Source organism: Falco biarmicus, chromosome 1 (genome assembly GCF_023638135.1).
Source record: "Falco biarmicus isolate bFalBia1 chromosome 1, bFalBia1.pri, whole genome shotgun sequence".
In the NCBI taxonomy this organism is placed as follows: domain Eukaryota; kingdom Metazoa; phylum Chordata; class Aves; order Falconiformes; family Falconidae; genus Falco; species Falco biarmicus.
Window position 1 is genome coordinate 99,923,421 of NC_079288.1, and position 14,676 is coordinate 99,938,096.

At 38.3% G+C, this 14,676-nt stretch overlaps 1 protein-coding gene across 10 annotated transcripts in view; it reads left to right on the forward strand.

The window, feature by feature from the left end:
- TBC1D1 (TBC1 domain family member 1) overlaps positions 1 to 14,676 on the forward strand; it is a 115,471-nt gene that overhangs the window by 73,710 nt on the left and 27,085 nt on the right. For 7 of the 10 annotated variants that reach the window (XM_056351666.1, XM_056351658.1, XM_056351701.1 and 4 more), the window contains 2 exons: positions 2,006 to 2,125; positions 3,313 to 3,452. In XM_056351666.1, coding sequence (XP_056207641.1) covers positions 2,006 to 2,125; positions 3,313 to 3,452 — 260 coding nt within the window. The remainder of the gene's footprint in view (positions 1 to 2,005; positions 2,126 to 3,312; positions 3,453 to 14,676) is intronic. The other 3 variants (XM_056351711.1, XM_056351720.1, XM_056351730.1) reach the window with 1 other exon arrangement.

Sequence of the window (14,676 nt, forward strand, 5' to 3'; positions counted from 1 at the left end):
CATTCTGTCCCTCCTGAATAATTCTGTTCTGTTCTGCTTTGGTCATGGTAACACAGAAACATTAATTTTTTGTGTCTAATGAAAAAAGGCAAATTGACTAAGTGAACTAAATGGGACAAGAAATAGCAGAACTGTGGAGAGCTGATACAAAAAAAACCACAAACAAACAAAATATAACCCCACCACCCCACCCCCAAAACCAAAACCCAAGAACAAACAACACCCAACTCAACAGCCCATGTATTTGTCTTGGTTATTTTGAACAATATCAAATGATACTTTTCTGTAGCTCCTTTCTCAGAACAAAATACCTATAGAGAACGTTGAGAAAAGGACATTAACCCATCATTTCCCTGAGAACCTGAAACAAGTAGCTCCCTAGAAATCTTAACCATGAAACACCTTCTTAACCTCTTGAGCTATAACTGCTTATTTTAGCTCAAAAGGCTAATGAGACCAAATGTCCTTGGAAGCACTGTCAACAGTCAGTGGCCATTGGCAAGCAATTTTTATTGCTCTTGCTGTTTATTGTTTGGCTTTGTTCTCCTGGGTAAGGTTTCCTGTTTCCCTCTGATACTGAGAAAATACTTGGCTGAGAACTTTGTTTCACCAGTTCCTTCAGTTGCATTTGCCGAGTACTAACTAGCATCTCTTAATTTAGCTTCACCTCAGAAGTGCAGTATAGCTCAGAGGAGGAAATGTGAGTCTACAACGTCCTCTTTACTCATCATTTTAATAAGACTTACTTGAATCCTGAAGCACATTCTCAACAGCACATTATTCCAATAGATTTGGTAATGATACTGCATGCACTGTAGCAACATCTCCTTCCCTTTCCCTGTTGTTTAAGGGTATACCATACTGCACCTCTAAGCAACAAGACTGAAAACAAAAATTGATAGGGATATCAAATGGGTTAATAAGTTTAAATCAATAGTCAAACTGCCCAATTTGATTGTGTTCTGTAAGTGAAATTACTGTGTATATGTGATGGATTTACAATGCAATTGTAAGTGAAACCTGTTTGCAGGACACGCTGCAGCCTTATCTTCTTCGTGCTCGGTACTAGCTACTAAAGAACAGCTTCACTTCATACTAGTGATTGTCTCAGAGTACACACACACACACACACCCCCATCCCATTTACAACTTCAGGAGACAGTGCTAAATGACATCCAGGTATATCATTATGGTTTATCAGAAGCAGTTCTTTCTCAAGCTTAGTTTTTCAGGAGAAAATTCACCTAGTCAGGTGTTTTTCTGTACTTGTTCTGATAAAAGGTCTTCCAGTATCATCAGCCAAGTAATTTTCTATGTTTTCATTCCATGGAGAAACTTTCCGTTATCTGAGTTGTTCTCACTTCCTTCTATTAACCTTCTTCTGAGTATGTGGGGGCTTGTTATTTTAAAAGAAAGAGCAGAATTATGTTGGCCAGAAAACTGTTGATGAAATTTCATTAGTGCTCCTGTCTGTTGCATAAATAGAGCGGCAATCCTAATGATCAGTTGGAAGGCTCAGCTTTTAACTTAAAAGTTCCAAACTTGTCTGAATAAAACCCTGTCAATGCTTTACAAAATGTTTTATGCCAAAGTCTTAGTTTTCATTTGCCAACACAATGATTATCAATGTCAGCTTTTCCTAACCTTTTCCCCCAAATTTAGTCAGTCACTGAAACTGATATTTAAGTAAATGTACAATGATAAAGTTGGCGTCAGTTCTTACTAGATTAAAGGAACTTACTTGAAACATGCATTAAATAGCAAAGAATAATAAGTTCACTGGAAATACATTTATTTACATTGGAACATTTTAGTTTGCCCAACAAAATATGTATTTCAAAGTAGCACTTTGTTAGGAGTTTCAGTTTTGACTTTGGTTTCCTTGATATTCAGGCCTTCAGGATTTAGCTGCTTTTTGTTTGAAACTTAGCAGTATGTATTGTTTTTATTCAGTGGATTTATACTTCTTTGTTCTAAACTGTGCTTTTCCCAACTGCACTCTCAGCATCTCCTACCGTACTGCCTTAAGGAAAAAGCTTCATTCTTCCTCTTCTGTGCCAAATTTCTTAAAATTTCTGGCTCCTGTAGATGAAAATAACACCTCTGACTTTAGGAGCACAACAAGGTAGGGTTCTCTCTTAAAGCCTGGAGGTAAAACTGTATTTTCAAAGGTTTCTTTGTCTGAAATATTTCAAATGCTTCTCACACTTGCAAAACCTGATCTGTGCAAGTTCACTTGCATGTATTCTGCATGTGATTGCTGTCAAAAGAATGGAGCTATCCCAGGCTCCTCCTCTGCCATGATTGCAGAACTTGGCCATTTTGATGCTGTAATGGTCATACAATTTCCGTCTCTGTACTTCTGTGATTACTCCTGCCAAAGGACTGTATTAGTAGTTTTCAGTTAAAAGAATATACATGGCTCATCCTAAGCAATGTCAGTGTCCTCAAATTGAAAGGAGAGGATGGCCCGTAAAACGCTCCTCTTGGTTGCTGCCAGAGCTATTTGAAATACATTTATCCCTTTCAGTTTCAACAAAGACTCATGCAACCATTTAGCCAATGGCTGGAATAAAGCAATGAATAGTTTAAAGATGTAACAGGTGAAAGTTGTTAGTGGGATTTTTAGTAGGAAAACAGCATTGCTGTTCACTATTTCATTTAATATTCTGAATAAAAACCTCTCTATGTAGTTTGTGGATTACTTGAAAGGGTCATCCAAGTTTCCTGGATACTGTTCCCAAGTTTGTTGCTTATTTCAGATGGTGGCTTGCTAACAGAAAGGTTAAAAGTTTTGTTCCAGGTCTATGTTTTAAAGGCATATGTTACATATCTAGTTCACAGAAGGCTGGAAGTTAAATTGGTGTTTATAAAGCTCCTTGATGTGTGCTGACAAAAGGCATCAGCAGTTCTTTGTGTCTCCTATGAATAAGTGCTAGGTTTTATGGATGGCATTTAAGCAGCAGAATGGTAAAGATACATTATGGTGTACATGTCTTTAACGTGTTTAATACACTGCTGCAAAGAAATCAGTTAAAACTAGAGAAAGCAGATTACACAGAGCTGCCAGCCCCTTTTGGTGAACATAAGTGATGTTCCTTGTGAGTGATGAGCCTTGTAAAAGCCTTGTAAAAGCCTTGTAAAAGCCTGCTGCCACAAAGCAAGCTTCACTTACCTAACGCTGTGAGCTTGGCCCAGCATATGCACAGCACACTGCACTGCTTAGTTGATGGTTCGCGTTGTTGTGTTCACTGAAGACTGTGTCACTGTTACTAGCTTACTCACAAGCCATTCTGTGTTACACAATTTTAGTGACTACGAATCCAAACACAGCCCGCAGGCCATTGGTGTGGACAGCCCTGTAAGGACTCGACGGCATTCATGGAGGCAACAGATATTTCTGCGAGTGGCCACCCCTCAGAAAGCATGTGATTCTCCCAGCCGATATGATGGTAAAGTCTGTGTTTTATTTGCTCCCATAAATGTTGTTAGTGGATGCAATCTGAAGCATGGATCATTTTGTCTACCAAGTGGGCATGTTTGCCTGATAATATGTTTGTACCATCTTTGCAGTTTCCCACCTACTTTTTGGTCATGTCAAGCTCATCAGCTATTGATTTTTTATTTTTCAGCTTCATCTGTAACATAGTTCTGGTTGTGTCAATTTAAATAATGAGTGAATAAATTATTTTAATGTATACTGTTTTAAGGACTTCTGGGGAAAAAATGTATCATCGAGCATGGCTCTAAAGGAGAGGTGGTGCTTCTGTTTCATATTTCCATGCTGAAGTGTAGAACTATGGACTAGAAAAATCCAGGCCTAGCAGAAGGAATTAAATTTCTTTTATGACTTCAGTTGAGTTTTGTAGTATGTACTTCATACCAGACTGAATTTGACCTCATGTATGCTGCTCCTCCAGTCTGTGACATTTACTACTTGAGCCATACTTTAGCCACTGTTGTCGTATTTATTCCCTGAATCACTGTAGAGCTGAAGAACCACAGCTTAGAAAAAAATCACTGCACATGAGCATGCAGGTGCATCATTTTATGCATCTCACTTTATGAACCAGATAGTGCAGCATATAGGCCAAGAATGCCTGAGAGAAGCTTGTTCTCTAGACAATGATCTCTGGCTACTGAAGTTTGAATTTCACAGCTTGAGCTCTGCAGGCTCTACCTTCTGACTGATTTCTAAGGCCACTTTAAAAGATATAAGAAAAAGTATGAGGGAACAGGAGGCAACAGTACATTATAATAAGTGTAGTAAAAAGTAACCATCTTAATGTCACTGATACTTTTTTCTTGCATCTTAAAGGGACACCTTGATTAACTGGACACTGCACATAACAAAAGTGTTTCTGTCAGTGCATTGCTTGCCGTGTATTTTAACTGGCGATGGTGTAAGGTGTGTACGGGCATAGATGCCTCAGTGTACTTCAAAATAAAGTGACCCTATGAGCATGTTGTGTAAACATACACGTGAAATGCTCTCCTGTACTTCAAGGCATATGAAGGAGCTGTTCAATCTCAGTTGTTCTGTGAAGCAACTGTTTTTTCAGGTTTTATGTGTCCTTTTGTGACTGGAAGTAGTTTACTTGTTTTTGAAAACCACAAAACCTTCCCATATTAAATAGGAGAAAAAAAACCCTAAAGTGCCTATCTAAGCATTTCCTCTGAGACATAATAGCTGTAAGATACAATCTTAACAACCTGCAGCTGAATAAGCAGAATAGTTGGAGAAACAAGTGTGGCCAAAATGGAAAACAGGAAGTTCTATTAATAGGAGGAGTAATTTAAAATATCTGGCCTTTTTCTTCACTCTTGTTTTCTTTTTCTGTTTTTTTTTCCAATGTACATATTCAATTTATGAACAGAGGGAGAAAACTCAGAGTTAGCAGGGGGTTATCATTTATAACAAGAATCGGGGTTTTCCATTTCTGTTTTCATGCATCTCCTGGAACATTTCTGGCAGTAAAGGATACTTACTCACGATCCAGTCTCTGAAGCCTTTAAGAGAGCTGCTGTACAGATGATCTTATGTTGGACTCACCACCACACTTAGTATTCTCTGTAGTTCTAGAGTAAATGTAACTGTCATTCATTAATCTTGTTCCTGTTTCTTTCACATTCTGTCAAGGAGAAGCAGCACATGCATTGGAGTTTATTGATTTGAAAAGTTCCCTTTAGTTTTTTGTGTTTTTTTTTTTAAATCTTTCTCACTCTTCTTAGACTAATTCCTTTGGAAACAGAATTTATGCAAGTAACCGATGTATCACCAAAAGATCAATTTCAGTCAAATTGGACAGAGGGCAAAGAAGATTTTAAAGACAACATGTTTTGTTGTATTCTGCTAAAGTAAGCATGAGGAGAGGGAAACAAGGGAACATTCATGAGTTTCCCTTTTTAGACTGTGGCTCCACTGACCAATTTCTCCATTCAAATGCAATAGCCCAGACACCACTCCAGGGTACTCTGCAGGAGACCAGTGAAAAAAAAAGCTAGGGATTTTTTAAAAGTTTGTATGTCAGCCCACCAAGAGACTGAGATCTCTGTGAATCAAATATGATGAAGTTTTTCAGGCTTAGCATAGGCTGCATTGCTAAAATTTGTACTAAAAATAAGATCCACCAGTATGCCTGAACTATGCATTGCTTTGACCACATGTGGGCAGGCACTGTCAACAAAATGAAACTGCTCTGTGGCTGTAACTTCCTAGAGTTGTAATCAGTAAATATGCATGTGTAAGATGTCACAATAAACAGAGACAACTTTAAGCTTTATACAGACAAAAATCTAGGTCCTGACATTTGTGATTCCATTTGTACAGGCAAGTGGTGAGCTGAATCTCAAGTTGCATTATGTTCATTGCCACTCCGTGTGGTTAACATGGCAGGATATGAAGGTGTATTTACTAAAAGTTTAAAATAAATAAATAAATACAAGACAACCCAGACAACTGGTACATAGCTTTTACAGAAATTCTGAGCTTAATCTCACAAGGTTCTGAACTTGAGAGATGTCTAGTGTCCTGAGTTCCCACATGAAGCTGACAGCACTTTGTGTCCCACTGTCTTGCACTTCTGGATCCTTTACTTCTTTAGGAGATGCTTGTAAGTAGTTTGAGCTAAAACTTAATTTTCTGTAGCTCAACTGGAGAGAAATGATGGATGGCTGTGCTTTGATGCTTGCATCATGTATTACCAGGCAGAGAGCATGCCATTTGTTTTGCAGACACCATTATTTAAGAGGATTTTATTTTATGTGAAGGAGATTGTTCATTTCTTACTAGTTCAGGAGTACAATGAAAAACCGTCCTAAATCAGTAGAGCTAAAAAAATTGCAAATAGATACACTAGAAAGCCATTTTTTCTTGCCAGTTGACATTTCTGCCTTGCCTGATGACTGGGCTCAGTCCAGCCATGCTCAGGCAAGGTGAGCGCTCTGAGACAACAGAAAGCCTAGGCTACAAGAAGACCATTACTCTTGGTTGTTATGGGAGCGATGTCCCATGTGCAGACCCTCCTCCTTGTGGGTGCTTCCCCTTTTCCCATTCCCTGCTATTTTCACCTGCTTTGTTTTTTCCCCTGACTTTACAATGAAGCACATCAGAGAAGCATTATGCAATTTGCCGCCTGGCAGGACAGACAGGTGATCTCTGGTGAGCCTGAAGATGCTGATCTCCAGTTTGGAGATCTAGAAAGGATTTTCTGTATAGGTGAAATTATCTGTTCTGTAGATATTTGTATTGCTTTCCAGCTGGTAGCTGGAGGGTTGCAGGGTTGAATTATGCTAGTTCTGTTGTAGCAAGCTACAGTTCAAATGTCCAACCTTATTTCCTGCTGCTTGCCACTTCCCATGGAATGGTTGTGTGGCTGTAGGTGGTGTGGAGCACTGGGTGGCAGCATTTCTCTCAATGCCACCTTGAGACACACTCAGGGTCTTGCCCTTTCATATTTTTCTGGTTTATTTATTTGTAAAGGGTGGAATGAGTGTTGTATCCTGCAAAGTGGAGAGATGGAAAAAGAGGAGCACATGTCACTTACAAAATGGATCACAGTTTGATCTGTTACAATACTGTTTCTTTTGAAAGAAGGTTTTCTTTAATGTCTTTTTCTAAAGTTTTTTTTGGCCTGTTTTCTATATATGACTATACAAAATTCACTCCGACTCTCCCACTCACTGTCTTAAACATTCTAAGTAATAAAAGTGTTTCTTCAATTCTTTGATTATTGCCTTTATACCTGCCCACCCTCCTTGCAGCAAAATCTTCATACTTCTGTAGAGTCTCTCTAACAAGGGCTGCATCCTGCGGCTATGCAGATGGTTTAGGACTTTCTAGTTCTCTGTCTTCACTGGTAAAAAGGTGAAGGGAACAACTTGGTGATCACTTTATAGCAGCTAAAGTATGGGCTCACACAAAATGGGTAATTAGTTTTCAGTGGATCAGTTTTCCAGTCCCACTCCCGGTATTACACAAGCACTAGAACAGGCACAGGGAGACAGGTAGGGACATGTGTCTGACAGCTGAGGGTGGGTGCTTTTACCGTGCTCAGAAGCAGGACACACTTAGGTCAGTGCAGAGTGATCATGAAACTTCACCTTGCACCGCAGCGCAGTGGGATATTTGCATACTTCTATTCAGCATCTACAAACCTCTGTGCAATGGACTGTTTTCACTACAGTTTTCACATATTAACTGTTCAGAATTGGTCATAGTGGGAGAACTGTTGTGCAGATTTTCAGGAAATCCCAGCAGAGTAAAGTCAAGTGCTAGATTTAAAGGGAATGTGAATAGTTTTCTGAAGTAAAGGGTGGGAAGGTGATAGTGCTTGCAATGAGCTTTCTTGCTGTGGAAGGTGTGCTGACAGTAGACAGCAAGATTTTTGTAAAAGCTGCGTCAGTTTTAGGTTGGAGAATGGGTGATTTGTTTTGAGGTGGGCAGTAGGGTGAAGTTACATGTTGAACAGTGAGAGAAATTGCAGTTTGGAGGACTGAGATGGTTGGTATTGCTTAGCTCAGAAAAAAGATTCAGATGGGAAAAAGGGAACTTTAGTCAGAACAACTACGTAGTATTTTACAACCCGACTTGCAGAAAATAATTCTCTTAGAAATCACAAGTATCTCTGTACAGGAAAAGACCCTTGATTTGTTCATTAAAATGAATCAGGTGTCAGTCTCTGGTAGACAGAAGTAGCAAACTGTTACATCCTAAATGCTGAAGAAAAGTTTGGATTTGAAGAACTGCTGTTCTTAAAACCAATTGTAGTTAGCACCTACCTGTTTATGTGCTTTGTGGTGAAGGTTATATCTCTTCCATTGTTTAAGCAAAACTATTTTAAAAATAATTTTGTAGTAGTATTGCAAATACTGTAAACTGTTGCTTTAGCATTCTGTAGAGTGCTTATGGGGTGTTCTTTACTTGTAAAGTGCCCTCCAATACTGTTTTAATGGTTCTTTTTTAGCAACAAAGTGATTATTAATTAACTAATGACTAGTTTTATGAATGCTGTAATAAAGCCAGTTGGTTAGACTTGATTACTCAGTTCTGTCCCTCTCAGAGCAAATATATGCTCATATTCTTGATTTGCAGCATGAGAGCTTGACTATAAGCAGTAAGTACTTATATATAATGTGTGATGGCTTCTGTGCTCATTGAAATATGAGGGCATTTGTATCTCAGGGCTTGATAATATTAGTAAATGGGGTGAATTTTGAGGTGGTAAGTTTTAAAGAAGCTCTTGGCTTTAAAAGAAAAATCGAACTCTGATAATCAACTGTATCCAATTACACAATTTTTCAAGAATTCCTCATTCAGCCATTGCCTGAAGTTGTAAGTCAGACTAGAGGGACTTGTTGCTTCTTGTGATTCGGTATCCAAAGGTTTCTGGTAACAAAAGGCTCCTGGTCATGTTACCACATTTGGTTATGAAGTCAAATATTCTAGACATCTGTGTAGAATAATAGGAATATTATAGCCTTTGTTATAGAAGTTTGCAGTTCCTCTTTAATTTTGTGTCATGTATGAAAGAAGGTGTTGCACTACCTGAATGGAAGATCTGAACAGAACTAAGGATGTTGTGAAAGTCCTTTCTTTTGGGCAATTTAACCATACACGACTGTGAGGATCTCGTGTTTGTTTGCTAAGCTGAGTTTTATAATATTTAAATCAAACAAGGAAAAACAGTGTAATGCAGAAAATAAAATGCTTAATGGAAATCTTCCATCCACATTGTCACCATATTCTGCCTGACTTCTTAACCCTGGAGAGCAGATGTGGCTGGTAAACACTGCATTTAGAGAGTCTTGCGTAAACAACTTAGTGAGAGTGGTGGTAATGCATTATATTTGAGCCTCCTCCCTATTAGCTTCCTATAAAAATAAAAAAAGCCCTTCTTTTCTATATAAAGTGTTGCAGTTTCTAGTCAAAGATGAATCTTTTTATTTTGTATTTGGTATTTCAGGTTGGTTACACTAAGTGCTTCTGAAAGAATGTTTTTTAAATTTACACTTTTAGGTGGGTTTGTCACTTCTGTTGTTTTTTACTTTGTGTGTGTGGTTTCTCTTAGTGGGTTTCCTTTTTCTTCTTGTTTTTGGAAAGCTTTGTTCAGTACTGAGGTTGATTGACTAAGGAACTATTGATCAATTAAATTTTTTTCTAGTCAGTTACAAATGAAATTTCCTAAAACATAAGGTTTAAGGCAACATTATAATAACTCACTCTTGAAATACTTTAAAGTTGTCCCACAGGTCCAGCAAACACTCTGTATTTATTGTAGCTTCTTCTGGAGCTAATGAAATTTTCTGCTTGTATCACTACCAGTCAAATGTTGTCTGGTTTAATTACTGCTGCTTTTATCCACCAGCATTTCATTTAAAAACTTTCCTTAGTGTGGTCACTGGTAGTAACATACAGTGATACTTTCTTCATAATCTTTTGTACTTTGTTTTGCATGTGAGAGCTTTGTGTAATGCATTTGTTGATCCTTTTAGGGTGTAGACATACTCTGTATCTTAGGATTGAAGCACTGCCATGTTAAGCCAAAGAGATGAGTATAAATGAATGGATCTGCTGTACATATTCCATCTTGGTCCATTGTTCCTTTCGTGGGTGGTATGAGTGGTGGGAGCATCAGAGCAGTGCTTTTGAGGTACGTGTGGATCACAGAATCATAGAATCATATAGTTTGGAAAAGACCTTTAAGATCAAGTCCAACCATTAACCTAGGACTGCCAAGTCCGCCACTAAACCATGTCCTTAAGCACCACACCTATGTGTTTTTTTTAAAACCTCCAGGGATGGTGATTCCACCACCTCCCTGGGCAGCCCGTTCCAATGCTTGGCCACCTTTCAGTGAAGACATTTTTCCTAATATCCAATCTAAACATCACCTGGTGTAACTTGAGATCATTTCCTGTTGTCCTATCTCTTGTTATCTGCGAGAAGAGTCCTTACCCCACCTGCCTATAACCTCCTTTTAGGCAGTTGTAGAGAGCAAGAAGATCCCCCTGAGTTTCCTTTTCTCCAGACTGAACAACCCCAGTTCCCTCAGCAGCTCCTCATAAGACTTGTGTACCAGACCCTTCACCAGCTTCATTGCTGTTTTTTGGACACTTCTGGATGCTCTGTAGTACATTTGTGCAACATTTCCATCTTCTTCATTAGCAGTTTCATCTGCAGTTCATTACCTTGCAGAAGTTCTCACAAGCACAGGAAAGCTGGTGGCTTTGCCCCTGAAGTACACTGTTTCTCAAGGAATACTTGGTTTGGACTCAGAGACTTGTAGAAGTGCACTGTGCAGAAGAGTAATTCTGAAGAGTAGTCCAAGTATGAACTTCCAATGGGAAATAACCTATGTGTTAGTAAAATGTAATAGTAGTTATTGAGTCAATTTCCTCAGTCCTGAGCCTTAAAGAGGAGAAATGTGGTGGGCTTGTAAAAGTACCATGTGTGGAGGTAGAATTTTTATATGGAAGCTGCAGGGAAGGGAGCAACATATTTGGAAGGAGTACAGGTCAAATGTGGAATAGAAGTCAACAAAAGCTGATCAGGTTGGCACTTGAACAGGGAAACAGTCTTTCAGTGTGTGCTGAAGTGTTCAAATCCTGCTTAAGTGCACTTACTAATCTCACAGAAGTTTTGAATGCTGTGCATTACTTGGATTTTAGTACATGGCAGTTTGATTGGGTGGAATGTGAGCTACCACTTATGTTCAGGTGAATTGCTCTACTATTTATCTTTGCTTTCTCTGCTATCCTCCAGGTCATTTGTGCATAATAATGAAATACTTTGTTTCTTGTTAACAGTATTTCTACTCTTGTCTGTTTTGGATCTGGAAGCCAGATGGCATGTCTGTTGATCACCTTGTTGTACATTCATGCACATGGGTTAGTGGTGGTCTGGTTTTTTACTTTGCTTTGAGGGATTACCTGCACATTCCACCTACCCCCTCCTTTACCAGCCAAACAGCTGATGCAACTCCGCAAACTTTAGGCAGGCCACCTGAGCAGTTAAGCAGGTTCATTTTGATTTTGGTTTCTGTACATTCTGCCACATGCCAGCATGGAGATGGGAGGGAAGGCAGGTTGTGAATGTGTTGCACTTTATTAGAGTAGACTTTAGACTTCCTGTTAAATTTCCACAAGTGATAAGAAGAAAGAAAGAAAATATAGAAAAGGAGCTGCCATTTGGAAGGCAAAATCAAGCCTAGGACTCTTCCACAGAGGAATTAGAGGTAGGGTTGATAGTCATAATTGTTCAGCCACCAGAATTTTGTAACCTTTCTCTTTCATAGCCTTAAGCATTGTGAGATAAACTTCATTTAGTGAATACTGGTTTTATTAGTTTGGTGAGTAACAGACAAGAAATTTTCAGCCTAAGTGGAAGCAAGACCATAGTCTTGAGGAGTTAATGGTTTGCAGTGGCTCAGGTGTCGCCATGGTTTGATCACTGGAGGACAATAAGTGAGTAACATCTCTGATAAATTACTTGATGTTTTGTTAAGTTGGTGCTTGAAGACCAATCCACAGAATTTTCACTGAGAAAGTAGAATGTGTACATTAAAGACAGGAAGATTCTAGGCATTGGATATGTTCATTCTTGCTTTAGGAATGCAATGTGTTTAATCCATTTCCTTGCATGTGCTTTGCCAGGGGTTTAGGGTTTTTTGCAAGTAGGCAACCATAAATTTCTCTGTAGATAGTCTGATATTTTCTAACACGTACGTGTGTATATACATACAACCAGAATACATACCTGACTCTAAAAGAGATCTGTCGACCACTGGGAGGATGTGTAGGCTGAGAAGGGATTTTTTTTCCCCGAAGATGTACATGCATGCATTCTATATTGAATGCTATGAGAATGTAAGAAGTGAATAGACTACAGAGAGTGTACAGTAGATAGGGGTGTTCCTGTCTGGATCACTTTTACATTTTTGCATTGATGTTTGGTGACCATTTTCATTAATTCCCCTTTCTTGTGCTACTGTTATTTTGTGCATGTAATGTAGCCTTAATGAACAACTTTCCTTGAAGATGATCTTTTTTTTTTGAAGTTTATTATTTTATTCAAGCAAATTAAACTAGTTCTACCAGCATTGTCCTTAAGAGCATTTCCCTTATAATATTTAATATGCACTAAGAAAAATTGAGTTGAAAGCTACTATATGTAGTCATTCTACATGAAAATGTACAGAACATTGTTGATAGTGTAGTATATGCATCAAAAATTACAATTGAATCAAAATAATTTTCCTTTCATTGTCAACACAAGTTGAGAATTAAGTGTTTCTTCTCTACCTGATGACATTTACCTAAACCTCTCTTATAATTGCAGATCTTAGCCCACAGAAGTCTTCCCATTTGCCTGTAAAGAAAATAATTAAATTGTTTCCCAGTTTCTTTTAACGGATGTAATATAATTTCTTCATTGTATTGATATTTTTCATAACCAGCTGTATTTCTGAATGCATCTGTCGATGTTTCATACTTCTCTTTGCAACAAATGGTGATTACCTTTAAAGTGTCGAGTATTTGTCCTTTGCCTAATTCTGATTCCCATTAATTTTGTTGTTCTCCGAAATGCTGTCAATACCTGAAGCATGGGTATTTGCACTTACATCCAGAGTGCAAGTTTGTAAAGGTTTAATTTGTTCTGCTAGTACAATATGTTGCATTTATTTTTATATGTATGTTTTAGTCCTTGAATTTAACTCTGTTAAGAAGCAAATAAATGTTGTGTGAGGAAACAAGTGGTATTTGGATCCACCCTGTTTGTCTTTGACTCCTTAAGAGCCAACAGCTGTGAACATTTCCATTCTTAGTCATCTGAGCTCAGTTGTTTGAGTGCCTTTGAACAAACAAGGAAGGAATAGCTGCATACGAGCCATGTGAGTCAATATATGGTAGTATTCAGAGCAGAATTTGAAGGGGTGAAAATTTTCCTATTTTGTTAGTTTGTAGAGATGAGATAATGTCCGTGTATTTACTTTGAAATCTTTATCACTATGCCATATGATGATAAAGAAATGGACTGCTGAGCTATCATCAGAATAATTGTTTCTGGAGTGCCCCTTCTCCAGGAGCTATTTGAAATAGCATGCACAGATGTACTTGTCCTTAGCTGGAGAGTCCAGGGAATGGTTTTTGTTGCACTGATTTTTAAAGCATTTTCTTGTATGTATAACTGGTGAGCTTGTCCTCAGGGAGACATTTCACAGCCATTCTATTTAGCTGAGGAAGGGCTGTTGCAATGCCTTTCCAGTTGGAATTTGGTAGGAAGGGATGAGTGGTTTTGACTGTTCATTTTAAAGGTGGTGACTTGAGTAATTTTTCTTCTAGATACAGGTTATATCAAAGACTACTGAGCCTTCAGAGAACCTTTATAAAACAAATCAAGTAATGCTACAGTAGGTATTAAGAAAACAGAGTAAAAGAACTTAAGCTTATTGTGTTGAGAACTTCATTAAAAATGGTGGTGTTTAACCTTTCCCTAAAAAGAAAAGATTTTTCAATTTGCCTGAGATTTTAGTGTTCACTTTCTTTTATAGTGTTTTCAGTCCTCCTACAATTACCTTGCATGTTTGACAAAAAGAAACGTTTTTGTGATGGACCAGCTGAAGCCAAAAGAAAAGGTGCAGAAGGTTATGATATGGTTAAAAATCAGAAGTGAGAGCAAACATGTCTTAGGTGCCTGTCTTCATTTCTGCATGTTTACTTTAAGAATTGGTAACCATCCTATTGTATGGCCTTAGGTGGTGGTGTGTTTGTGCAGCTAAGGGTGTGTATTTTCTTTGTTAAACACAGTTTAGAGATTATACTTTCAATTACGTGGGCGCTATATGTGATTTTATCTGCCATTTGAATCATGCCAGGTTTCAGCTGTAGGTTGTATTTTTGCAATTTCTTGAACTTACCTTTTCCTCTTTTCCTTTTACTTCTGTTGTTGGAAAGCTGTAATTAGCAAGGCATGGTCTTGGTGTATGGTACAATGTTTTTATCAGGTTATAGAAAAAATATGTTCCAGACTTTGACCTACATCATGGTTTAACCCCACCTGGCAACTAAGTACCATGCTGCTGCTTGCTCACTCCCCCTGCTCCCTGCCCCAGTGGGATGGGGAGGAGAATCAGAAAGAGGTAAAACCAGTGGGTTGAGATAAGAGCAGTTTAATTA